General features: G+C 36.8%; 1 protein-coding gene and 1 pseudogene across 25 annotated transcripts in view; both read left to right on the top strand.

Annotated features, from left to right (window-relative positions):
• Positions 1-26,628, top strand: part of CEP112 (centrosomal protein 112) — a 554,108-nt gene that overhangs the window by 185,315 nt on the left and 342,165 nt on the right. For all 25 annotated transcript variants that reach the window (XM_063599331.1, XM_063599328.1, XM_063599327.1 and 22 more), the window contains one exon: positions 973-1,052. In XM_063599331.1, the coding sequence (XP_063455401.1) occupies positions 973-1,052 (80 nt within the window). The remainder of the gene's footprint in view (positions 1-972; positions 1,053-26,628) is intronic.
• LOC106633998 (nuclear transport factor 2-like) lies at positions 3,068-10,041 on the top strand (annotated as a pseudogene).

Here is a 26,628-nt window from a genome sequence, read left to right as displayed (position 1 = left end):
GTTTCATTCCTTCCTTTTCATCCAGCTGTACCAAAGTTTCCCTTTTACATTTTAAGATCCGTAAAATGTCCACATTGGCTATGTTTATCTGCATATGCATATGAAGAGCTTTTTGTGAAGACATTTTTTTTTTTTTGAGATGGAGTCTCACTCTGTTGCCCAGGCTGGAGTGCAGGGGTGTGATCTTGGCTCACTGCAACCTCCACCTCCTGGGTTCAAGCGATTCTCCTGCCTCAGCCTCCTGAGTAGCTGGGCTTACAGGCGTGCGCTACCATGCCCGGCTAATTTTTGTATTTTTAGTACAGACAGGGTTTCATCATGTTGGTCAGGCTGGTCTCAAACTCTTGACCTTGTGATCCGCCTGCCTCGGCCTCCCAAAGTGCTGGGATTATAGATGTGAGCCATCGTGCCCAGCCGAAGACAAATTTTCATTTCACCCTTGTTATTGATGCTGCCATCTCATTTACTCAAATGATCCACATTTAGGAAAGAGGTAGGCATGGTGGGGGGAGTGGGGAGGGGTGGCAGTTTCCTTCCAAACTCAGTAAATAGTTACACAAATTATTCCCAGCAGTGGAAGAGAAGACCATTTCATCATAACCATTATGTGTTCAGGGAATATAGACACATTGTTTATTGTATTCTCTTGAATCTTGTAAGATTTCTTTTCTTTGATTAAAATATAATTTAAAAAATCTGAAGTATTCCGTTTTTTATTTTCTTTTAAGTTATGAATTTATTTTAAAAGAATTCACCTGCAGGTAGACTCAAGAAATTCATTCTGAACAGAAAATAGGTATTTGAGTATAGTATTGAAATCATTCTATGGTAGACCAAGTTTCTATCTTGAAATATCTAAATCTAATTTTATATTAAAAATGGATTTGTGATCACTGTTTCATTGTTTGTATGTCTCTTTGAAGTAAACTTTACTTGTCTTCCAATAAATTTTCCATGTTCTTGTCATGGCAGGCTCATGACTTGCAGAGTGAACTTGATAAAGGAAAAGAAGATACTCAAAAGAAAATTCATAAATTTGAGGAAGCTTTGAAGTGAGTAAAATTGTAATGCATTTGATTTAAAACTACCCTTTATTAAACTGTGAGCCAAATTAAGTAACTGGGACCTAAACACTATATTTTTATAAGAGCTTTGCTATGGATTCGTTTGCATCAGTTTCCCATCACAAATCTCTATCTTCAAGATTTTATTACTAGCCAGTAATTTTTTTTAAAAGAAAAATCAGTTCAGCTGTTTTTAAGTGATAGGAATGTAAAAAAATAGAACGTAGTGGTTTCAGATGCTCTCTCCCTCTTAAACGAAAACAGATTTTTTTAAAAATGAGATTTAGGTCTTAGGACATTTAGAAATTCCTCCGTCGATTTTGTTGAGCAGTTTGGGAAATGAAATGTTCCAGTTGTTATATTTGAAAATGGATTACTATACAGGCATTATTTAGGAAAGAGTTTGTCTTATGATATACTCAGTATTTTAATGTTTTACTGTACTTAGGCATACATTAAAATATTAGATTTTATTTGTCTTCTCCATTCATTTACTAAATTGATTGGGCTCTCCTATTACTAGGTTTGACCTTGGAGTTTTTAGCTGAAAAAACATTGATTCATTTAGATAACTTAAAACATAAATTATTGTGAGGTCTGAACTCAATAAATATTGAGTTCCCATCATGTGTCAGCCAATGTTCAGTACATTCCCATAGAACCATATAGTCTAGTTGGAGAAATATTCAAGACATTTGGCAATTTGGTACAGAATGATAAGAGTTTAATTGGAGGAAGGTCAATACGGTGACTGACCCAAGAAAGTGATTTAAGAGGAGAAGCTTTCTTGAGCTCAATATACCTAGCTAACTCCCAGAGAATGAGTAATTTTATTTTACTTGCTTCCCTAAACCTGCAAATAAGAATGACTTAAAGAAAGGCCAAAAAGAATACCCAAGATCAAACACATTTAGTATCGAATTCTGCCTGGGAAGATTGCATAACCATTCCTTCTGTCTCACTTTGCTTGTTAATAAAATATATTGGCTCAGTTCCTGAATAGAACGTTTTAATGTGATTTATAAACTATGGCATCACAAGACATTCATATTTTTATCTACAGAGGGACTTATTTGTTTACCTTGTCAATATGAATTAGATGAAATCAGGAGAGAACAATAATATTCATTAGATATTAAGTCAAATAAATATTGAACAAAACTAGGGCAGTCTTGCTTTCTTTTTTTGAGGTGGAGTCTCACTCTGTCACCCAGGCTGGAGTGCAGTGGTGCGATCTCGGCTCACTGCACCCTCCGCCTCTTGGGTTCAAGTGATTCTCCTGCCTCAGCCTCCTGAGTAGTTGGGATTACAGGCACACGCCACCACGCCCAGCTAATCTTTGTATTTATTTATTTTTTTTAGTAGAGACTGGGTTTCACTATGTTGGTCAGGCTGGTCTCGGACTCCTGACCTCGTGATCCGCCCGCCTCGGCCTCCCAAAGTGCTGGTATTACAGGCGTGAGCCACCACACCTGGCCCAGTCTTGCTTTTTTTAATGAATAGGATGCTCTCTATTCTTCATTAGTTCATTTTTTCTCTTTAAAATAATTAACTACTTTCTTCATGAAGATTTCTCCATGAACTTTATGAAATTTACCATATTTTTTCTCTCTTGTTCTACTTTGCCTTTGTTCTTTTTAAATTTCTTTATCCTTCATTTCTTCATTGGTTTATTGATTTATATTTTATAAATCTAAGGAGGGGGTAATTTCTTTCAATCAGTGGTCCTCAAACTTTTTGGCACCAGGGACCGGTTTCATGGAAGACAGTTTTTCCATGGATAGGGGGTGGGTGGGGAATGGTTTTGGGATGAAACTGTTCCACCTCAGATCATCAGGCATTAGATTCTCATAAGGAGTGTGCAAGCTAAATCTCTTGCTGGCACAGTTCACAATAGGGTTCACGCTCCTGTGAGAATCTAATCTGACAGAAGGTGGAGCTCAGGTGGCAATGCTGGCTTGCCCGGGGCTCACCTCTTGCTGTGGCCTGGTTCCTAACAGGCCATGGACCTGTATGGTGCCCAGGGGTTTGGGACCTTTGCTTTAAATAGCAGTAAGACAACAAATATTTGTTTAGTACCTACAATGTTTACACATTGTAATATCATACTAAAGGAAATAAAAGGTTTAGAAGACAGCTCAAGATGTAATGATGTTCTTAATGATTTTCCAGTCCAGGTTAGGCATTTGAAGTACTTAGAATAACTAGGTATTAACTTGTTGACCATAACAGCAATTAAAGTTCAGACTGATCGTTTCAGTGTGATATTAGGAGTTTATGTATATAACAATATAGTATCTTTTAGTGGTGCTGGTAGATAGTCAAAGAGCTCTGAAGTTTCTGCAGTTTTCTATATATAATATAATCATTTTCTGAGCCAAGTAACCCTCTTTAGGTACTTCAAAGGTCTTTGCCAAAATACTGAATTTTGCTTGGAGTTAAAAGAAGATATTTTAGAATGTTAAATAAAATTCTTCTGTAGATTATTTATCCATCTTCCATATAGTTAATACCTTCATTTTGGCTAAATGTCTGGATGATCTTAACAGTACAGTACCCAGCATAGTAGTAATAATGTAGTCTGAAAGTAAAAGAGTAAATTATTGTGAGGTCTAACTTCAAAGTAAACAGCACAAGTTGGCTGTTTTCCCAAAGGAGAATATTGTGACTGCTACTGCTTTTGAATCTAAGAATAGCGTTAGATCTGGTTGGCCCAGAGACAGTTCCATTTTGCTGCAAGACAGCTTTGTGATGTAGAAATTTGCCTTGACTATTAACAAAATTTTTTCTTTAAAAATATGCAAAGAAGGAAAATCTCAGTTTTAGAATGTAGTGTTATTTATCCAGGTAGTTATTATTTCTTTCATTCATTTAATAAGGGTTTATTTCTTCTGTGCATGTTGAATATATAGTAGAGAGGCTATCAGAGAAAACCGGGATATATAAATATGAATTTATATACATATAAAAACATGATACATGCTGTATAAAGCAAAATACTTTAAAAACATAATAAGGTAATAATCAGTAAGATGGACTGGTAATGGGAGGCATCTTAGAGAAGGAAAAGTCTTTAACTGAGTTGTGAAGGAAAAGTGGAGAATAAATTATCCTGGGATTTTGGTCCCATCTTCTCCTGTCTCTGTAGAGATGCTGGTCTCTACTAGTTTTGTCTCTTTCTTTTCTATTTCCCAGCTGTCTTTCTTCACCTTGTTACATGACCAGATATACTCTTTCCATAGAATACCTTTCCTTTTCTCCTAATGACTTCTAAGTGTCAAGTTCTTTGATTCTCTCAGATTATAGAATTTTGCGACCATGTAGGGATAGTCTTGTGAATTGGGATGATATATAATGTGTTTGAGATGTTAATGGAAAAGTTGAGTGGCTTTATTCTGACACAGTAATTGTATCAAAGACAAAGGCTGGGAATTTTTCTATGAGAGGATGATGTGCTTGATATTTATACTCTCTCCAAGCAATTGAAACTGTCAACTCATCTTTGGTTTAGAGCTCAAGTTGATATTTCAGAACCTATCATTATTTAAGAAGGAGGATTGTAGTTAGCATGTTTCACTTTAAATGCTAACTCCTTAAAGCTAATTTGCCTGTTGCTATTGTTTCTAAAAATGAAACTAGTTTAATGTTGTTGCCTTACTATTCTTTTCAATTTTTGTTCTACATATGTATTAAATACTTTTGCTTCCTATTTCGTTTTTTACTGTAGAAAATAATTTTAATAACCTCCAGAAATGGAAAGTTATCTGAAACTTTAATGGTATGAGTTGTACATGTTCATTTTTCATTTTTCAAAGATAAGTAATTAAAGCATATGGGGAACTAAATAGACTGTAATGAAAGGAAAATGATGGTATAAAACCAAATAGTATTTTCAGAGGAGTTAAAATTCATAAACAACAAATGTGGATAGTATAAGTTTGGTTTATTCCTTTTTCAATATTCTTGTGTTATCAAATTTAATTTTTTAAGTTTTTGGTGCTGTAAACATAATGAAGAATTATTTTGAGACAGTGTATAGTCTATTTTAAAGTATTCAATTAAAACTTCCAAAACCATCTTTTTGATTAATTTTTCAAACTCTGTTTTTACAATAAATACAAAAATGCCTTAACATATTTATTCTGATATTTTAAACTCTTTTTGCATTGTCATAAACATTCTAAATATTTTTAACCCTGACACTAATATGGACAAGCTTTCTATTTTTCAGTTAGTATTAAGTATATGTACAGTAGTAGTTCACTAGAATATGAAAAGAAACACAACCTACAGAATGGGAGAAAATATTTGCAAGCTATGCATCTGACAAAGGTCTAATATCGAACATCTATAAGGAACTTAAATTTACAATTAAGAAAACCCATTAAAAAGTGGGCGAAGGACATGAATAGACTTTTCAAAAGAAGACATACATGTGGTCAACCATCATATGAAAAAAAGCTCACGCAGACCACAATGGTTTGCTGCCACCGCTGCTGCCATTGTGCCAGCCCCTCAGGTCTTCCTGAGGCCGGGTGACGCTCCAGAGTGGGAGACAAGCCCATTTTGGAGCAGATTGGATCCAGCTTCATTCAACGTTGCTACCAGTTATTTGATAATGATAGAACCCAACTAGGCTCAATTTACATTGACGTGTCATGCCTTATGTGGGAAGGACAACAGTTCCATGGAAAGCTGCCATTGTAGAGAAGTTGTCTAGCCTTCCGTTCCAGAAAATCCAGCACAGCATCACAGCGCAGGATGATCAGCCCATGCCAGATAGCTGCATCATCAGCATGGTTGTGGACCAGCTTAAGACATGAAGACCCCATCATGGGGTTCCACCAGATGTTCCTATTAAAGAACATCAACGATGCTTGGGTTTGCACCAATGACATGTTCAGGCTTGCCCTGCACAACTTCGGCTGACCTCCTCTCAGCCAGACACGCTGTTTCCTCCTCCCTCCTCTTCCCAATACTATTCCTGCTCCTCCAGATGCTCCAAATATCATGCACAAATGAGCAGCACCACGGTGAGAGTGGGCGCAGTGCTCTGCTGCCACCGAAGTGTTATGCATGATGTTTGGACGCTAGACTAGTTCCATCTACGGGAGAAGTTTGTGTTGTACCAGTGCATGCCTTGGAAAGACTTAAGTAATGCAAAAGGTTATCCTTGTTTTTTTTTTTTTAATCTACTGACAAGTTGCTCTAGTAATCCAAAGAAGTGAAGGAGAAAGCAGCTGCCTCACCCCGCCCAGACATTGATTTGTTCAGATGTTTCAATGCCTCATGATACAATAAAACCACAAACATTTTCTTAACAGTTTAAAAAAAAAAAGCAAAAAAGCAAAAAAGCTCAACATCACTGATCATTAGAGAAATGCAAATCAAAACCACAATGAGATAACATCTTACATCAGTCAAAATGGTTATTACTAAAAAGGCAAAAAAAAAAAAAAAAAAACAGATGCCAGTGAGGTTGCAGAGAAAAAGGAACACTTATACACTGTTGGGAGTGTAAATTAGTTGAGCCATTGGAAGACAGTGTGGCAATTCCTCAAAGACCTAAAAGCAGAAGTACCATTCGACCCAGCAATCCTATTACTGAGTATATACCCAAAGGAATAGAAAATCGTGTTCTATTATAAAGACACATGCACATGTAAGTTTATTGCAGCAATATTAACAATAGCAAAGACATGGAATCAACCTAAATGCCTATTAGTGATAGATTATATGAAGAAAATGTGGTATATATACACCATGGAATACTATGCAGCCATAAAAAATAATGAGATCATGTCCTTTGCAGGAACATGACTAGAGCTGGAGGCCATTTTCCTTAGCAAACTAATGTGGGAACAGAAAACCAAATACCGCATGTTGTCACTCATAAGTGGGAGCTAAATGATAAGAACACATGGACACATAGAAGGGAACAACACACACTGGGTCCTATGGCAGGATGGAGGATGGAAGGAAGGAGAGGATCAGGAAAAATAACTAACGGGTACTAGGCTTAATACCTGGGTGATGAAATAATCTGTACAACAAACCCCATGACACAAGTTCACCTATATAACAAATCTGCACATGTACCCCAGACTTAAAAGTTAAGTAAAAAAAAAAAAAAAAAAAATGCTTTCAGGATTATATCACTTAAATAATGAGTAAATATAGGAAAAATAATTTAGTAATTTCTGGCCGGGCGTGGTGGCTCACGCTTGTAATCCCAGCACTTTGGGAGGCCGAGGCGGGCAAATCACGAGGTCAGGAGATCGAGACCATCCTGGCTAACACGGTGAAACCCCGTATCCACTAAAAATACAAAAAATTAGCCGTGTGCTGTGGCAGGCGCCTATAGTCCCAGCTACTCTGGAGGCTGAGGCAGGAGAATGGCGTGAACCCAGGACACAGAGCTTGCAGTGAGCCGAGATCGCGCCACTGCACTCCAGCCTGGGCGACAGAGCGAGACTCCGTCTCAAAAAAAAAAAAAAAAAAAAAAGAATTTAGTAATTTCTATTGGAGTTCATTTCAGCAAGTAAATATTTCCTGCATTTATAAAACACTGATACAGTGAAAGTATTATAAGAAATGATGAATAAAATATTTGTCTTTACTTCTAGAACAGACTTAAAATGACTTGTAAACACATATTAACATGTAATTAAAATATAACAAACGTGGAGAATGGTAGATATTATTATACTAGATATAAAAGTATTTCTGTATTTAAATTCTAAATTTGCTTTGACTTGAACTCTTTTAGGTGGTTTTGGGAACAGTTTGAATTTAGTGTGGGTTAAGAGCATGGACTCTGGACCCGGTTGTCATCCGTCCAACTTCTAGCTTAAATTACTGTGTGACCTTAGGCATGATGCTTAATTTCCATGTGATTCAGGCTTTACATCTGTAACATGAGGATAATTAATAAGATAATAAGATGTTCCCTCTAAGATTATTGAGAGGCTTAGAAGAGTTAATATAAAGCATTTAGAATAGTGTCTGTTATATATGTATTATTAATATTATTATTATAACGACTATATTATATACGTGTATTAGCTCTGTTTACTTAGTTTCTCATTGCCTTATAAAATCATATGAACAGGTTTTCCAGAAGAAGTAATCTTTTCCTGACATCAGTTTTTTTTCTTTTTAAAGAAAATAGCTTTATTGAGGTACAATTCTCACACCATAAAAATAACTTGTTTTAAGTGCACAATATATGATTTTTAGTAAATTCACAGAGTTTTGTGTTTTGTAACCATCACCATAGTTCAATTTTAGAACATTTCCTTTTTTTTTTTTTTTTTTTTTTTTGAGACGAGGCCTTACTCTGTCACCTAGGCTGGACAGCAGTGGGCTGATCTCGGCTCACTGCTACCTTGACCTCCCAAGCTCAAGCGATCCTCCCGCCCCAGTTTCCTGAGGAGCTGGGACCACAGGCATGTGCCACCATGCTCAGCTAATTTTTTTGGATTTTTGGTAGAGACAGGGTTTCACCATTTTGCCCAGGCTGGTCTCAAACTCCTGAGCTCAAGTGATCCATCCACCTCAGGCCTCTCAAAATACTGGGATTACAGGTGTGAGCCACCACCCCAAGTACAATTTTAGAACATTTCTATCACCCCAAAAAGATCTCTCATGGCACCAAATTTTAAAATAAAATAATGATTGTTTTTTTCTGACAAGATCTTCAATAGTCATTTTGCAGAAAATGCAGACTATTTCTTATTTTGACTTTCAATAAAAGCTGAAAGTTATTATATTAAAATGTACTTTGGCATATTGTAGAGACCTAAGCTAAGGTAGCCTCAATATGTTGCTTCCTGGTTACTTTGCTTTCCAATATTTTAACTTTGATACAAGAGTGAATTTAGAAAAAAGATTGTGTGTGTGTGTGTGGGGGGATGTTTAGGGTGTGTGTATAAATGCATTGAAAGGGATCTAGACATTATATTTATATAAAAACATACATATATATGTATGTTTTATAGCTTATGACAATAATAAAGACAAACCAATAAAGTTTTAGAAGGAAAAATTATAATAAAACATTAATAGTAGTTAAATATTGTATGCTCACCCTAGTTGGGAAGCATATGAGGTTTTAAAAATTTTATTTATGTTTTGCATATATTTTTAATTAAACGTGTCTGAGGATTCCTCAAGGTCCTGAGATGGTTTCAATTTGTCCCAAATCACTTAAGCCAGTAAGGAGTGGAGCAGAGTGTAAACCAGGTTTCTGGAAATAGCTAAAACTCTATTTTGAGTTTTTGACTGAACAGCCTTCTGTGTATTTCATATAATAAATGGAGAGTTGTCAGGGATGACACACTTTGTTTTTAAACAGGTGAGAGTTTTTCTCGCCTAGAATGAAAGGACACCCTACCACAGCCTGTTAAGAGATGCTGTTAGGAGGCTTATGGATTATAGAATAGGAAAGAGAGCTTTCTAATAAGTGTACAATTAGGATTATTATTATTATTTTAGATGGAGTCTCACTCTGTTGCCCAGGCTGGAGTGCAGTGGCGTAATCTCGGCTCACTGCAACCTTCGCCTCCTGGGTTCAAGCAATTCTTCTGCCTCAGTCTCCCGAGTAGCTGGGACTACAGGTGCACACCACCACGCCTGCCTAATTTATTTTGTATTTTAGTAGAGACGAGGTTTCACTGTGTTGCCCAGACTGGTCGTGAACTCCTGAGCTCAGGCAAGCCACCCATTTCAGCCTCCCAAAGTGCTGGGATTACAGCCGTGGGCCACCGTGCCCATCCAGGATTTTTTAATGAAAAGAAAAAGTATTCTCCATGTAAGAGGCTTCAGGCTTTCTTCTTGTGTGAATTCAAGTGTAAATACATAGATTCATCTTCTACTTTTAATTTATCAATCTTACTTTGTAAACTTGAATCTGATTTTAGCATACTTATTTTGATTCCTAAATATCCTAACATTTCAGGGTAAGTAAATCTCATGAATGAACTATACTTTAGGGAGATTATCCTGGCAGGAATGAAAATATAAATTTAAGTAATGAGAAAGTGGAAGCAGGAAAATAAGGAAGATGAAGCTATCATAATAGTCCATGTAAGAGACAGTGGACTCTGGGACAGTGGTGAGCCTGTGATGGAGAGGTTGGCTGCAGCCACAGCGGATCAGATGTGCCAGGACAAGGAGCTTCTCTGGAACTCTTCAGTCTCATCTGAGTACCTTTTCTTCCACAGTTAATAAACTTTGACAAATAATTTCTAAGAGATAGCTGATGAAAAGCTGCATAGTTTTATATTTTTGTTTCATATAGATATAACATAGATTGAGTAAATGGAAATCTGAAGTGTAAATATTGATTTTAAAAATATTTTCTTTTAGATTCAGGGGGTGCATGTGCAGGTTTATTACATGGATATACTGCATAATGGGGGGGTTTTGGGGCTTTAGTGAAATACTGAATTTTTAAATACTGTTTCATGATTTATAAAGATACAAATATAATGATTTAAAAACTTTGAAACACTGGAATTTAACTTATTGTACTACACACACACACACACACGCACACACACACACACACACACACACACGTATATTTTTCCCCATGGTGTAGGATTTGAGTCAAAACACCCCATGATGAAAAAATATTTAGGAATTGTATTAGGCCATTTTCATGCTGCTGATAAAGACATACCCAAGACTGGGTAATTTATAAAGAAAAAGAGGTTTAATGGACTCACAGTTCCATGTGGCTGGGGAGGCCTCACAATCATGGTGGAAAGTGAAAGGCACTTCTTACATGGCAGCAGGCAAGAGAGAATGAGAGCCAAGTGAAAGGAGTTTCCCCTTGTAAACCATCATATCTCGTGAGACTTATTCACTGCACGAGAACAGTATGGGGGAATCTGTACCCATGATTCAGTTATCTCCCACTGGGCCCCTCCTACAACACATGGGAATTATGGGAGCTACAATTCAAGATGAGATTTGGGTGAGAATGCAGTCGTTAGGGTAAAAATCAGACATTTTGTAAAAGAGAAATTTCAATAAAACTTCAGAGATAAATTGTTTTTAGATGTTGCTGTTTCTTGTATTGCCTACTAAATGCCCAGAATGCTCCGAGGACTGAATAAGCCCACTGGGGGAAGTGCTGGGTGGGCCCTGGAACAAGAGCACTTGTCCTGGGTGACTTTTTGATGCTCTAACTGGAGACATATCAGGGACCAGAGACGGAGCAGTAGATTTTGAACTATACTTGAACCTCAGCCAAGGGAGCTGCTATCTGGAGAACATCTAGGTGTACCCTCTTCTATTTTCCCACCTATATCAAAGATGTCTATTTGAACAGGATCCAGTTTTGCCTTTTCTTTTTTTGAAATGAGCACTTCTGTATATCATTCTCCTTTGTCCAACATTTTGTGAAGTTTTAATCTTTGAAGATAAATTTACCCACTTCCTTGTCCCCAAGGAAGGAAGAACAAAAACAATCAAAGCCAGGTTAGAATTCCAAGAGGAATGGGGAATAAAACTTGCCTCCCCACCCCCCACCCCACCCCACTCCAAGAACTCTTCAGCCTTTCCATTTTCTTTTAATCCCTAACAACATGGGACTCTGATGATCAGGCTCCTTGCTGAATTCAACTTGAAACCCAAAGGCAAGGGAGCTCTTCGGTTTTGATGGAGATCAAAGAGACTCACCCCTGGGGCACAGAACTGGGTGCAAAAGGGTAATGAGTGTGCCGAAGGGGCACATGAAAGATGTTTAGTTCAGGGGTTGATGGTGGAGCCCTTAGAGGCAGCATTCTCACTTGTGATTAGGCCAATGGCACCAGAGAGAGAAAGAGAACCGAAAGTGGCCCCACAGCAGGCAGGGATACAAATGAACTGCCCCAAATGATCACTTAGTATTGTAATCACTTGACAGGGAGTGTTGAAACTGGAATGTTCTTTTCCTTTCAAGGAAGTGCCATGAGTGTGTTCTTTTTTACATGTTTGGCTCTCCGTGTGTTTCCTATTTTCCCCCACATCCTATTCTCCTAGAACTATTTTGCTGTACATTGTGGACAAAATTCCTATTAGAAGTTAAATGAGGGCTGTGTGCAATGGCTCATGTCTGAAATCCCAGCACTTTGTAAGTCCAAGGCAGGAAGATTGCTTGAGGCCATGAGTTTGAAACCAGCTTAGGCAATGTAGCAAGACCCCATCTCTAAAAACAACAACAACAATATTAGCTGGCTGGGTGGCACATGCTTCTATAGTCCTAGCTACTAAGGAGGCTGAGGCAGGAGAATTGCTTGAGCTCAGGAGTTGGAGACTGCAGTGAGCTATGACCACGCCACCACACTCCACCTTGGGTAAGAGAGCAAGAGCCTGTCTCAATAACAACAACAAAAAGAAGCCAAATGATGTTTTGAGGTCCCACAGATTGAGAGGTAAACCACATATGTGGTCAACTCAATGAAAGCCTAACTATGCAAGGGAAAAAGTGCATGGTGACATTTCTGGACTTGCACTAATCCTGTCCTTTGAAATCTTACTGTCATGCCCAGATTAGGATGTTTATTTCGTCTCAGATTATGGGTTTTAGAAAACACCCTAGCCACAAGCCGTATTGGCCATGAACTGGAGATGTCTTCTGCTCATATGTATCTGATATTGACATATAACACCCCTTTTCTGACTCCATGCAGTTTTTTTTTCCTATGAACCAAAGTTTATTGAGGGGACTCATCCTGCAGTCTCATGGTTTTTATAACTTTCTATTGAAGTATAACATACATACCAAAAAGCACACAAACTGAACACACCCATGTAAGCAGCTCCTAGATCAAGAAACGGAATATTAACAGCATTGCAGAAGCCTCCCTCCCAAGTCCCTAACCGTCAGTGCCCCACCTTCAAGAGCAGCCACTATTTTCACTTTTTATCTATTTTTGAACTGCACATAAATAAAATCATACAGAATGCAGTTTTTTGTGCCTGGCCTCTTTTGCTCAATATTTAGGTTTGTGAGATTCATTTATATTGTTGTGTATCATTGTAGTTTTTACATGCTCATTTGTTGAATAGTGTTTCAAGGTGAATATACCACCATATATTTATCCATTCTACTGTCAATATTCATTTGGGCTGCTTCTGGTTTGGGGATATTATTAATAGTGCTGCAATGAACATTCTTATATGTTTCTTTTGGTAACTATACACACTTCTGCTGGGTATATATCTTCATCATGCTTTTATGTTTTGTTAAGAATACACATATTATACCCAAAGGAGTATAAATCATTCTATTACAAAGATACATGCATACGTATGTTCATTGCAGCACCATTCACAGTAGCAAAGACATGGAATCAACCCAAATGTTCATTAATGATAGACTGGATAAAGAAAATGTGGTACATATACACCATGGAATACCATGCAGCCATAAAAAGCAATGAGATCATGTCAGTTGCAAGGACATGGATGGAGCTGGAAGCCATTATCCTCAGCAAACTAATGCAGGAACAGAAAACCAAACACCACATGTTCTCACTTATAAGTGGGAACTGAACAATGAGATCACATGGACATAGGGAGAGGAACAACACACACTGGGCCCTGTTAGGGGGTGAGGTGGGGGAGAGAGAGCATTAGGAAAAATAGCTAATGCATGCTGGGCTTAATACCTAGGTGACGGGTTGATGGGTGCAGCAAATCACCATGGCACACATTTACATATGTAACTAACCTGCACATCCTGCACATGTACCCTCGAACTTAAAAGTAAAAATAAAAAACAAAAAAGAATACACATATGTGGGAAGAATTAAGCCTTCCAGTTTACCCAGGAGCTTGAATTTTGAATTTTGGTAGACAGGGAGAGCTAGGTTAAATTGGTCTTGTATGGGATTTTAAAGTATAACTGGATAGTATAAATCTGAATTTAGTTTTAAGATTGCCAAAGTGAGGAATTGTGACTTGATCATTTTGTTTGTAAGGTTGGTGAAAAATATCTCAAGGAATTAATAGTGATATTTAAAATGGAGAAAAAATTGAATTAAGGAGACATCTAGAAATAGCCTAAAAGGAAGCCTGCAAACTTGAATAGTAAACATAAAGATTTCTGTACCTAATTCAGTCCCTGGAGTAAGCAGAAATTTTAGACTATTCATTGGCATTATCAAAGAACCAATAGAAGTGAGTGGACCCAGTCAGTTTGAGACCAAAGGAAAGAAGTTATTGGAGTTATTGGAGGCCTTTCTTCACTTTTACTTGTTATTTTTCCAACAAACTGACATATAGCTTCTTGGAAACATATCTTTTCTTGCTTAATATGCATAGTTTTTATAATATTCCATTATGGTGGAAAAACATTATTTACCCCTAAAGTTATATTTTTAAACATGAGTGAAAAAGCTTTCCTATAACACTTTTAAATCTTCTTCATTTATCTTTTGTTGCTTGTTTGTTGTTATAAATCAACATTTATAATATTAGGGGAAATAGGGATTAATCTTCAAATAGGAATACCTTAAAGATACTAAAACTGCAAAGTTATAATGACTGTTTTTGTACTTTTATTTGCTAGACGCTAATCTTAATACAAGACTTAAATGGAATACTAAACAATCTTGTGATTATTCATAGAAAGAGTGAACTTCATTTTGATTAGGTTTGTTTTTTTTTAATGGAACATTGCCTACTGCAAAAATCTGGATGAAGTTGTATTAAAAGCAGACAGCCTTCCAGTTTACCTAGGAGCTTGAATTTTGAATTTTGGTAGACAGGGAAAGCTAGGTTAAATTGGTCTTGTATGGGATTTTAAAGTATAACTGAATATTATAAATCTGAATTTAGTTTTAAAATTGCCAAAGTGAGGAATTGTGACTTGATCATTTTGTTTGTAAGGTTGGTGAAAAATATCTCAAGGAATTAATAGTGATATTTAAAATGGAAAAAAAATTGAATTAAGGAGACATCTAGAAATAGCCTAAAAGGAAGCCTGCAAACTTGAATAGTAAACACAAAGATTTCTGTACCTAATATGTAAGTGAAAACACCTTTGTAGGGTCTCCTTCATAAGAAATTTTATTCTGTTTAGAAAACAAATTCGAACTTTCAAAAAGTATTCTTGAAAGATTAGTTCTAAATACTATTCTACCAGAATATAAAAGTAACCTATAACTTATGATACTTAATAAAGAAGATATGGTGCTGTTTTTAACTGATGCATATATATTTAAAGATTAATTAAGTTTGTAACTTTTGAATATATTTTTTCTATTGCTACTATTACTAAAATTAGGAACACATGCAATTTATAACGTATCATTCAACCAAAATATGTCAGATTTTCATATATGAGTATAACGTTACCTCTCACAACATAGATACTGTATAGAGTTGGGGAGCAAGAGGGAAATATTTGACATGTATGAAATCAACTTGGATTCCACTTACCTAGAATTCAATGAATTATATCAAAGTTCGATTAAAAGTAACCAGAAATTGCTGAATTATATTATAGTTAAATTATTTTAAAAGTTTATTCTTTGTCGTGGCCACTCAAGTTCTAGGGTAATCCAAAAGAGAATTATTTTGTATACCATTGTAATAGAAGGTTGTGATAAAATGAACCTACCCAGAGTTCTGAAGCCAGGACATCTCAGAGCCTGATGCCCAAGGTGTATTATCTGGGTATTGCTGTTGGTTATTCAGGGACCAGAGGCTCTTTAGTTAGCAGGTGATGAATCCTGCCAGATCTCCGCTGTGACAGGGCAGCACTGAGTTCAATGTGAAGTTCCCCAGTCGCTGCTCTCCTCCTCTCCCAAGCACACAGATTTCTCCATGCCAGATGGCCACTGCCCAGGGCTTGGGAGAGCTGATACAGGCATTCCCTTCAGCCTTTCTGGCTGGTGTCTCAGTAGGTTGTGTGCCCCTCTAGTCCACTGGCTCTGAGCCCAGCTCAGCATTGGGACTTCCCTAGGAATTGCAGTCCTTATGGCCTAGACTGCCCTTCAAGTTCACTTAAGGTCCCAGAGCACTCCAGCTTGTGGTGGCAAGGCTTGCTAGAACTCAAGTTCTGACCTTTGGGATGAGCGATTCACCTCTGGGCATGGGCCAGTCCAGGTGCTCTCTCTGCAGGCAGATGTCAGCTGACTACAGCCTGGTTCTCTTTTCCACCATGACAGAGCAGCACTAAGTTCAATGCAAAGCCTCACAATCTCTGTGCTCTCCTTCTCCCAAGAGCACAGATGCTATCTGGCTGGTGGATGGGGGAGGAGTGGCATCAGCAATTCAAAACTGTTTTTCCTGCCCTCTTTGATGTATCTTTCAGCCATATGAAATTAAAAGTAGATACTGTGATTGCTCACCTGAGTTTTGGTTCCTGTGATGGTGCTTTTTATACATAGTTGTTAAAATTTGGTGTTTCTGTTGAGGGGAAGAATCATTTAAGCTTCTATTTAGCCATCTTGCTCTGCCCTACACTCTATGCCTTTTTATTGGAGAATTGAGTTCATTAACATTCAATGTTATTATTGATCAGTAAGGACTTAAATATTATTATTTTGTTGTTTGTGTTCTGGTTGTTTGGTAACTTCTCTTTCCCTTTCTTCCTTTATGGTTACATGATTTTCTTTGGTGGTATGTTTTAATTAATTGCTTTTTATTTTTAGTAAATCTATTATAGGTTTTTGCATTGTGGTTACTATGAGGCTCACAAAAAGCATTTTATAGCGATAACAAGTTATTTTAAAGAGATGAAAATTTATCTTAGATCTCAAAGTATAGAAAAAAACAAAAAATGAAAAAACTTACATACTTTATCTCTCCACATTTAGACTTTATGTTGTCTCAATTACACATCTTTATATTGCCCGTCTCTTAACAGGTTCCTGTAGGTAGTATTGTTTTTTATAGGTTTGTCTTTTTGGCTTCATACTGGAGTTATGAGTGAATTGCACAGCACAGTTAACAGTATTAGACTATTCTGGGTTTGTTCATATACTTAATTTTACCAGTGGGTTTCTTACCTTCAAATGTTTTCTTTTTGCCCATTAGTATTTTTTTCTTTCTAACGGAAAAACTCCGTTTAGCATTTGTTGTAAGATGGTTCTGGTGTTGGTGAATTCTCTCAGCTTTTGTTTGTCAGGGAAAGACTTTATTTCCCCTTCATATTTGAAGGATAGTTTTGCTGTATATAGCATTTTTGTATGACAGTTTTTTTTTTTCTTTCTGAACTTTGAAACTGTCATCCTGCTCCCTCCTGGGCTGTATGGTTTTCCCTGAGAGGTCTGTTGCCAAATGAATTGGAGCTTCTTTATATTATTTGCTTCTTTTCTCTTGCTCCTTTTAGGATTCTCTCTTTGTCCTTGGCCTTTGAGTGCCCGATGTTTATATGCCTTGGGATAGTCTTATTTGGGTCAAATCTGTTTGGTGTTTTCTTTTTTCTTTCTTTCTTTCTTTTTTTTTTGAGATGGAGTCTCACTCTGTCTCCCAGGCTGCAGTGCAATGGTGCAATCTTGGTTCACTGCAAACTCTGCCTCCTGGGTTCATGCCATTCTTCTGCCTCAGCCTCCCAAGTAGCTGGGACTACAGGTGCCCACCACCACACCCGGCTTTTTTATTATTTTTTTGTATTTTTAGTAGAGACAGGGTTTCACCATGTGTCAGCCAGGATGGTCTCGATCTCCTGACCTGGTGATCTGCCCACCTCAGCGTCCCAAAGTGCTGGGATTACAGGCGTGAGCCACCACGTCTGGCCCTGTTTGGTGCTTTCTTACCTTCTTGTACCTGGACATTTATCTCTTTCTTAAGTTTTGGAAAGTTTTCTTTTATTATTTCTGTGAATAAGCTTTCTACCTCTCACTGTTTCTCAACTCCCTCTTGGACACCAATAATTCTTAGATTTTGTCTTCTAAGATAATTTTCTGTATCTTGTAGGAGATCTTTTTTTCTCATTCTTTTTTCTTTTTTCTCCTCTCAGTGTGTGTTTTCAAGTAGCCAGTTGTCAAGCTCACAGGTTCTTTCAATGCTTGAACCATTCTGCTATTGAGAGTCTCAAATGAATTTTTCAGTTCAGCAAATGTATTTTTCAACTCTAAGATTTGTTTGATCTTTTAAAAATTATTTTAATTTCTTTGTTAGATTTCTCTGATAAATTTATGAATTGCTTTTCTGTGTTATCTTGGAGATCACTGAGTTTTCTTAAAAATGCTATATTGAATTCTTGGTCAGAGAGTTCATATATCATTTCATACTAGTCAGTTGCTGGTTCCTTGCTCTGTCTCTTTGAGGAGTTCATGGTTCGTTGTTTGCTGTTGTTTCTTGAGGATGTTCATCTGTGTCTTTGCATTGAAGGATTAGTTATTTATTCAGTTTTCCTTGCCTGACTTGTTTTGTTTTTTATGGGATATGTTTGCTTTAGTGATTCATTATAATTGATTTGTTGATTTCTTTCTTTCTTATCTCGCTAGATCACTGCCTCCTTTTTGTCACTAGATGGCACCTTAAGCCCAGGTTTTGCTTGGTTCTAGTAAACAGAGTGCCACCTGTCCTGAATATGGAAAGTCCTAAATGGGATATCCTAGTAGTGTGGGAAGGCGGGTTAGGAGTTTGTGCCTAGGGGACCTGTGCTGTTCAACAGTCACTCTGATTTGGTGTCTTTTTTGGCCAAGTTACAGAACAGAGTTTCCAGGACTGAGAATGATAGACTCACCTCTCCCTTTGTCTCTGGCTATCCTCAGGAATATTTCTCCCTTCAGGAACTCACAATGTTTCCTGTGGCTTAAGGCAGAGACAGGTCCTCTGCCAGGGAACCCAAGATGTTGGAGAAGCTGGTTGTCCACCTTGATCTTTTTCTAGTGTGGAAACTCTGGGTCGAGGGGAAATTTTCTGTATGCCTGGGCAGATTGGAGGGGAGGGACATTGTATACATGGAAGTGTGGTTCTCCTACTCTCTGCTCAGAGTTGTTTTTTACTTCTCTGTGGTCCTGGGAACTGCCTCATTCTCATATTTGAGTTCTGTGATATTGCTGGTGATAATCTCAGTGCTGTCTGTTTGTTTTTGGTTTTCTGTGTGGGAGAGTGAAGCCAGCTTCTATGCCGCCATTTTGAAACCAGAAATCTGAGTCAGATGTAATTCTCTTTTTTTCTGTTTGTGCTAGGATACAGTAAGACATCAACATTTTAAATTTTCCCTTAAAAAGTTTAAGCTTAGTTTATTTCTAATATTGTTTTCCTTTTTTTAGCATTTATTTTCCATTTTCACTTTTGTAGCTCTTTTATCATTCTTTCATATTTCTAGTTTCTTTCTCATATTTTCATGTGTTGTTTTTGTCCTCTGAGTATATGGGATGGTTTACAACATCACTGATTTGCATTTTTGCTCTTTGCCACTTCCATTATGAATTTTTATTGTGCTCTGCATTTTTGCTTCTTTTCTATTTTTCATCTTAATCATACTCCCTTTTAAATATTATTCTGTTCTCTTTTTGTCTTAGCCAATTCTTAAGATTTTACCTGTATTTCATAGAGACGGTCTTCTTTATGATTCCTCATACTTTTCTGATATTTTCTTCTGGATATTAGATTATTTTGATGGTATATTTTTATTCTGTGTTTATAGGATGTGGTTCTTTTCCCCTGGTTCTACAGTAGCTTTTAGTCTCCAACTGGTATTTTTTTCTCATTACTCAATAATGAATAAGGGAGATTTTGTAAAGTCTTGGTGTTTCGTTTATTTAACAAACACATGTTGAGCTCTCACTGTTTGTACACTTTTCTAGGGACTTTCTGATATTAGTCTACTGTGTATTTTGGGTATGGATTGTCTTGTGTCTTCTCCATGTCAACTTGTATAATGGTCATATTCTCTTGAAGATTTTCAGGTGGATAAAAACATTGGTCAGCTGCCAGTGAAGTTCCCAGTTTCTAGGATTATTTTACCTGTAGAAACTCTGCTTTACTGGTGATATATCTTTTTATAACTTATATTATAAGTCTTTGATTTTTTTGAATGAAATAATGAATTGTATAGTTCTCAGTATGTTTTGAACTCAGATTGTTTTCCCTCTTTTTGTGTCCACGTATATTCCTTTAGCTGTGGAGATGATGGCTCCCTACATATAGTACACCAACATCATTTGTACTTTACTTTAATCCGATGCATTTTGGGAGTTGCTGGCTCTGAATGATTGTGTATGAAACACTAGTAGATGTTAGAAAAACGTACCACCATGGAAGGAAAAAGCATTATCATAGAAGAATCACACATAGTAAATATTTTTATTTTTTTCAACACAGAATCTTTGACTTGAGTGAGGTACAATGTGTCTTCCTATATAATTTTTCTTAGGTTCTGTTTCCTGAAGCTAATTTACATTTGCTTTCAGGTAGATCTGTATAGATACATTTTTAATTAGTCTATTTCCATGTACTTTATAGTTGTTGGAGATTCTGCCCAGGTTCTTTCACTGTGTTTTCTGTTTATCTGAGTTATTACTGTTCTTGCGATGTTTTATTTTTTTTCCCCCTTTCTCTTTCTAGGTATTTTAGTGAGCACTTGGGGGAGACTATTGGAGAGATGTTAGCCAGATATCATTTTATCTATGAAACCTAGAGCTATTCTTACTCTGATTTTTTGATAGGATTCTTTTTGAAATGTGATCTATTACTTCAATTCTCTTTACAGTTGCATAATGAACAAGTTTAGGATAAGTCAGCATCATCACTTTTGGAATAAATTATCGTGATTTGCTGTAGATTCAATCACAGATTAGTTTGTAGGCCTAAACTCTAAATGCACACTGACCTTTCCATTACTTTGAAACTTGATTTCTTAAAAAAAAATAAAAACAAAAGCCCTTGATCTCAGCTTGCTTTGTGGTCTTATGCCTCATCTTCAAGAGGATGGAGTGAGGCATGCAGAGCTGTATGACCTCCTGAGCAGTGGAACACGGTTAGCTTTCTACAAAATTAATAAGTGAATCAAAGACTGACTCATGATCTCCCAAATGGTTTTTCTTTTACTCCAGAAACATCATCATTTTCTCTGTTGTCATGAACGGTTCTTTGATTTTTCACACCATTGAATATATGCTTTATTAATATAGTAGACCATAGACAACTTCTTCTGAAGCTTTTATCCCTTAAAAAATTATTCCTGCCACCATTTGTTCATGGAGTGTATAGTAAAGCCTTAGCCATCACTTTTAGACTGACAAGTGGTCCTCCTCTACCTCTCCTGTCATCCACCACTAGTTAGATGTAAAAGTGATACTACTTCTATTCTTGTGACTCCAGGCCAAAATATTGTTTCTGGTTTCATTAATGTTCTTCTTTTAAACTCTTGCCTTCTTGTATTTTGTTAATTTATAGGGTGTTTTCTTTGTACCAATCCTTCCACCAGTTCTTTGCTTCCTCTTAACAATTATTGCATCTTCCTCCATTTTGAAATCTAATTCAGGGCCCTCTTGGTATCTCTTAACTACATTGGTCCTTTCAACACTTAGACATGAGTAAGTATCCATCTTAAAACTTTTTTCTTAATCTCACTCCAACCCCTTCAACTGCGGCTTCTCTCTCTTTCTTTGCTTTTATATTCAGGTTTCTTTAAGGAGTTATTTTACTCCTTGCCTCAGATTTCTCATCATCTACCTTCAAGCCAATGCAGTTTGGTTTATTCCCTGATGTTACCAAAACTTCTCCTCCTAGGGATACCAGTGACCTCCAATATGGATTTTGTTCAGTCTTTCTTCCTCAGGACATTTTCTTCTTCATTTTCTGTGGCACACATTCTTTTGGTTTTCATCATCCCTCTTGGTCTTTTTTGCATGTTCATCCTACTCTTGTCTTACTCTAGATTATTTCATGAGACAATCCAGTTCGAAAGTATAGCTTCAGTAACTATCATTCTGTGCCATCCTTACAGCAATGATATACAAATGTGTATCTTGGCCTTGGGCTATTTGCTTAATTTTCTTTATGGCACTTATTAATATATGATATTTTAATATTTTTATGTATGTTCCAATTTTAAAATTCTACTTTAAAATTTGTGTTAGGCAGAGTTCCAGGATTGTGTCATATAAGCCATTCCTTTCTTTCGTAATATTCTCCTGTAGCTTACTCTTATCTTTGCTGCTTTTGTGCTTTTTTTCTTGTCTGTTTTGTCGGTCTTCTGTTCAGGTTCAGGCTTTCCAGCAGATGTTATAAATTCCTGGGCTGCAGGTTGAGTCATCTGCATATATATTTAGTTTGGCCTGCGCAACGTTTTGAAAATTTTCAATTAGTTGCCAACATTATAAAATCAGAAGATTTCACATAAATTTTAGATTTCTAGTTTCTTTTGAACTATGTGAGATCTGGCACCACTGACCCCTGCCTTGTCAAGGCAACAAGTGGAACTGATTGGTTATATTAGAAGTCACAACTGCCTTTAAAGTATCACTGTCATAGAGACAACATTTTATGTTCTCTGTGCAATCAAATTAGAAATCAATAATAAGCAGCCAGTTAAAAAAACCCTTGGATTTAGGTTTGGAAATGTAAAATTGTATTTTTAAATAAGTTAGGGTTAAAAAGAAAATCACAATAAAATTGTCAAATATTTAAAACTGAAAGATAATGACAGCATTACTCATCAAATGTTGTAGAGTATCTTAAATTGGTATCTAGACTGAAATAAGCTAAGCCTTAACCTCAAAACACTAGATAAAAAGCAACAAAGTAAGTGTGAAAAATATAGTAAAACTAAGAGCAGAGATCAGTGAAATCAGAAACACAATGTAGAGAGATAACAAAACCAATTTAATAAAATAAGTGAACAAATTAAACAGGTCTCTGTTAGACTGGTCAGGAAAAGCAGAGAAAAGACTGTTAGTCTCCATTTTCTCTGATTCCTTTATTTCATTTTGCATTGATATAAAGGAATACCTGAAGCTGGGTGATTTATAAAGAAAAGAGGTTTATAGTTCTACAGACTGTACAAGAAGCTTGGTGCCAACATCTGCTTCTTGTAGGACCTCAGGAAGCTTTTACTCATGGTTAGAAGGTGGAGGGGGAGTAGGTATGTCACAGAGCAAGAGACGGAGCAGGAGGGAGAGGAAGGGTTGCCACACTCTTTTAAACAACTATCTCTGGCATGAACCAATAGAGTGAGAACTCACTCATCACCAAGGGACTGGCACCAAGACACTCATGAGGGAGTCACTCCCATGAGCCAACACCTCCCACTAGGCTCTACCTCCAACATTGGAAGGTCACATTTCAACATGATATTTGGAGGGGACACATATCCCAACTATATAAAAGACTAAAAGGCAAAAATTAAACAACATTAAAGGAATATAATTACATGGCGGGCATGCGGTCTTTGGTTCACTGTCCTCATTTTTGTTAGTTGGCCCCTGTAGGCATTTGAATTTGGACTCCTGCTCCACAGTTACAGCTACAGTCATTTATTTTTAAATTGAGGTAAAATTTACATAACATAAAATTGACATTTTAGAGTAAGCAATTCAGTGACATTTAGTACATTCACGTTGTTGTGCAATGACTACCTCTATTTAGTTCCAGATCACTTTCATCATCACAAATAAAATCCTATACTTATTAGGCAGTGGATTCCCATTCCCCGCCTTCTGTCAGATCCTCCTAACCACCATTCTGCTTTCTGTCTCTAGGGATTTATCTTTCCTGGATATGTCATAGAAATGGAATCATATGATATGTGACCTTTTGTGTCCGGAGCTACTTTCACTTAGTGTAATGTTTTCTAGGTTCATCTACAGTGCAGCAAATATCGTCACTTCATTCCTTTTGATGGCTGAATTATATTCCATTGTGTGTATATACCATAGTTAGTTTACCTACTCAACTATTGATGTCCATTTGGGTTGTTGCTACCTTTTGGCTTTTGTGAATAGTACTGCTATGAATATTTATGTATAATTACTCGCTTGAGTACCTATTTTCAATTATTTGTGTATATACCCAGGAGTGGAATTGCTGGGACAGCTTACTGTTTGTATACTTGGCTTTCAGTATTGGTCTCCAAAATAATACTCTGGCAGTTGGCACACACATTTCCCTTTTACCCTAATTGGAACTGCAGCTATCACCCACAAAAGGAGGAAAGCCATTGAAAATTATTTAAAGGGTTTCCAGGTACTTGATAAAAATATGTTTTTCTAGTGGGCTAGTCTGTTCAAGAATTCAAACCATCAGTTGAAATGTTGTCTGATAATCATAGAATTATAATTAAGAGAATTGTGTGTTCTTAAATGGTGTTTCTATCTAGTTAGGATAAGCAGTTAAGTTGGGCAAGTTGCCCTTCTCTACTTCGGGGATATTTTGCCTGTATGTCTTATGCCAGCTATCATAAAGCACATTTTTCTCTGCTAATCAGTACCAAAAGCACTCTGACAAATTTTTACCTTCCATATCCGTCCATGTATAATTATTATCATAAAAAATAGCATATAATTGGATTGTTTGTAACACAAAGGATAAATGCTTGAGGTGATGGATACCCCATTTCCTCTGATGTGATTATTACACATATTAGGCCTGTATTAAAATATTCCATATACTCCATAAATATATATACCTATTATGTACCCACAAAAATTAAAAAGAAAAATATTTAAAAATACATAGTAAATAAAAACATCATTATCTTATACCCAGAAAGTTACAATAAATCGTTAGGTTGTTATACTTGCTGGCCATTTTTACTATGTCAGTATTGCCATCTTTTCCTGTAGCAGCTCATTTAGGTATTTATTTTAATTTTTTTTATATATTTGGAAATCCAAAAAATAGTGCCAATCACAATGATAAATGAAGTTTTACAACCAAAACATGATTGAAGGCCAAGGTAGATGGATCACTTGAGGTCAGGAGTTCGAGACCAGCCTGGCCAATATGGCGAAACCCCGTCTCTACTAAAAATACAAAAATTAGCTGGGCATGGTGGCGCATGCCTGTAATCCCAGCTAGTTGGGAGGCTGAGGCAGGAGAATCACTTGAACCTGGGTGGTGGAGGCTGCAATGAGCTGAGACTGTGCCACTGCATTCCAGCCTGGGTGACAGAACAAGACTCCATTTCAAAAACAAAAAAAACCCAAAAATCAAAAACCACGATTGAGAAAAGATCAGCCATACCAAAACAATACTTCTTCAACCTCAATTAGGTTCACTTTGGAGTTAAGCCTGTGTGTTAAATTTTAAAGGAAGAAAGCAAAATTAAACAGTGCTCTGAAATATAGGAAAAACATCTTCCATGTTGGTGACTTCTCATAGATATGTTGGCTATTAGCTATCGAATATGCTGGTTTCTTCATAGAGACTCAGAAAATAAGTTTCATAAGTAATAAATTTCCATAAGTTAACTGTTAATCTGGTACTAATTTTAATAGTAGATCTCTTCCTAATGGTGTTCCCAAGTTATATCCTGAACACAGTGGCTTGTATACCCTATAGATTTATTCTTCCATATAGTAAAATTACCCAGGAAGTTAGAAGATCATGAACTAATATGTAGAGATGGAGAGTGCAAGGGTGTATGTGAAGAAACCTAAGAAGATGGCCGGGCGTGGTGGCTCACGCCTGTAATCCCAGCACTTTGGGAGGCTGAGACGGGCGGATCACCTGAGGTCAGGAGTTCGAGACCAGCCTGGTCAACATGGAGAAACCCCTCTCCATGTTCTACTAAAGACATTTCTTTAATAGAAACATCACTACTAAAAACATAAAAATTATCTGGGTGTGGTGGCCGGCACCTGTAATCCCAGCTACTTGGGAGGCTGAAGCAGGAGAATCACTTGAACCTGGGAGGCAGAGGTTGCAGTGAGTGGAGATCGTGCCACTGCACTCTAGCCTGGGTGACAGAGTGAGACTCTGTCCCCCTCAAAAAAAGAAAAAAAAGCTGAGAAGATGAGCCAGCTGGAACAGAAAGCGCAGAGCCTGGTGGTACATTTTGAGGGAGACCTTAAATTCCCCCAAATGGTCAATGGTTGAAGAATTGGTAACAGAGTGTATGATCAAAGTGACATTGGAGAAAAGCTTACTTCCCTGAGTATTTCTTGCCAATAAGCTAAGTTTTGAAGGAAGGGACAGAAAATAAACTGGTGGAGGAGAGAGAATTTTCCAACCAGAAGGAATAACATGTTCCAAGGGCATGAGTCTGATGACATATTAATGTCCAAGCATGAGGTTAGAGGTACAGCAAACAGACCTAATTTTCTGGAAGAAAGATTTTGTCAGATTATAATAAACAATAGATAAATAAATGTCAAACATTTCTATCCTTCAAAAACTTGTGTTTATTTCCTCACTGAATTTCCTTTATTCCTTCCTAAATCATAGTCCCTGAAGTTTGATGTCATGAATTTTAACAATGGTCTTTTAAAACTGGTTACTGTTAAAGCCTGAATCCTCAAGTTTTTTATTACTTGATATAAAATTTATTCATTTTAGTTGTAGAGTACACAAATGTCGAGGGACTTTGAAGAAACAGTAATTTGAACCATATATCTCTATTCTTAGTGAAAAATGAAAACGCCCCAATGGAGTTTTATGTGGA

This window comes from Pan paniscus, chromosome 19 (assembly GCF_029289425.2).
Source record: "Pan paniscus chromosome 19, NHGRI_mPanPan1-v2.0_pri, whole genome shotgun sequence".
Taxonomy (NCBI): domain Eukaryota; kingdom Metazoa; phylum Chordata; class Mammalia; order Primates; family Hominidae; genus Pan; species Pan paniscus.
Note: the sequence above shows the minus strand (reverse complement) of the source record. Positions and strands in the feature narration are given on the sequence as shown.